General features: G+C 37.4%; 1 protein-coding gene across 1 annotated transcript in view; it reads left to right on the top strand.

The window, feature by feature from the left end:
• The first annotated feature begins 214 nt into the window (after nucleotides 1–214).
• The window catches only part of LOC126387585 (uncharacterized), a 5,110-nt gene continuing 3,825 nt past the window's right edge, over nucleotides 215–1,499 (top strand). The window contains exons 1-2 of the mRNA XM_050040113.1: nucleotides 215–431; nucleotides 517–610. Of these exons, the coding sequence (XP_049896070.1) occupies nucleotides 215–431; nucleotides 517–610 (311 nt within the window). The remainder of the gene's footprint in view (nucleotides 432–516; nucleotides 611–1,499) is intronic.

Here is a 1,499-nt window from a genome sequence, read left to right on the forward strand (position 1 = left end):
GTGTGTCAGTTTTATGAGAGACAAGGATGCTTTTACGATTACCCTATTGATTCATCTTGTGTGGGGATCAGAACAGTGACACAACTCTCTGACCAGCTTCATGGTGTGCCTGCGACTGACTTAACAAAAAAACTCATACTGCTTCCTGTGCGAGAGGGGTGTGTGGCTTTTCCACAATTACATGACGAGTGATTGACCTTATGAACATTGCAGCATGGCCCTCTTCAGCGTCGTGGAGTTCAGAGATGAAGAATCAAGAGAAGGGAAGACTCTAGTGGATATAATCCCATCGTGTTGGTTTACTGATGAAGACAAGACGGACTGTTTTTGGCCCTCAGGCCTAAGTCTTAACATCACTAAGGCAGTTAAGCAGCAACTCCAGCCAGATGCTTCATGGACGACATACAGTGTGCGTGTAATTGGAAATGCAGGTAAAAAACAGATTTTGGGGGAGTGGGATAAGTCTGAAGCTGTATGAGATTTAGATTAAGCTATGCTTTTTTTTGTCTTTTTAAGATACAGATGGAGATGCTCGACGTAAGCTTGCACGAGCAGAAGTTGCATCTGATCTTCAAACAGACAATGATGTACCAAAGAAGCGACAAAGAAGGTAATGTAAATGTACTTAAACCTGTTACTGACCAAAGTGGAATTTTATAGTTTCCTTCACAACATTTAAAGGAAGATTTTGCATATTTTACAGTTTTGTAGTAGTATAATGGCAGTTGTAGGGTTGCAACTGTATTAAAAAATTGACAGTTTTACAGAATTATTTTCAGCCAAGATGATAACTAAAAATTTCCTGCCTGTCATGGCTGACGCATGTGATATGAATTATAATTTCACATTTTGGACTGTCTAAAATTGAACATAGCTCTGAAATGAACCGTTAACTTCATTGGGGATTTAATAATTGTTCGATTTTTCAACTGGGCCAAACATCTTTTTTCATTATTTAGTGTGGATGCTGAAAGCTGTCTATCTATCTATCTATCTATCTATCTATCTATCTATCTATCTATCTATCTATCTATCATACAAGCTCTCTCTCTTTCTGTCTGGATTGTACAGGTTGTGGTGTGACTGTGCATCTCTCTTTTTTGTGAATAAAAACTCAGTCAGTCAATCACTCACGCAAACACACACACACACACAAACACACACACACACACACACACACACACAGGATTACAGTTCATTAATCATCCTGTGAATGACACACACACACACACACACACACAGGATTACAGTTCATTAATCATCCTGTGAATGATTTCGTATCTCTGAGGGGAATTTTTAAACATCTCTAACAATCTATTTCTCTTACACACACTTCAGTATGTTCTCTTCCTGACTTCTGGCTTTTCCACCTCTTTTAGACTTGTAACACATTTATTTTACATTTACCTTAAACTATTTATTTATTTATCTAGTTATTTATTTATTTATTCAGGTATAACTCTCTCTCTCTTTCTTTCTTTCTTTCTTTCTTTCTTTCT

The sequence above is a fragment of the Epinephelus moara genome, unplaced genomic scaffold (genome assembly GCF_006386435.1).
Source record: "Epinephelus moara isolate mb unplaced genomic scaffold, YSFRI_EMoa_1.0 scaffold982, whole genome shotgun sequence".
Taxonomy (NCBI): Eukaryota; Metazoa; Chordata; class Actinopteri; order Perciformes; family Serranidae; genus Epinephelus; species Epinephelus moara.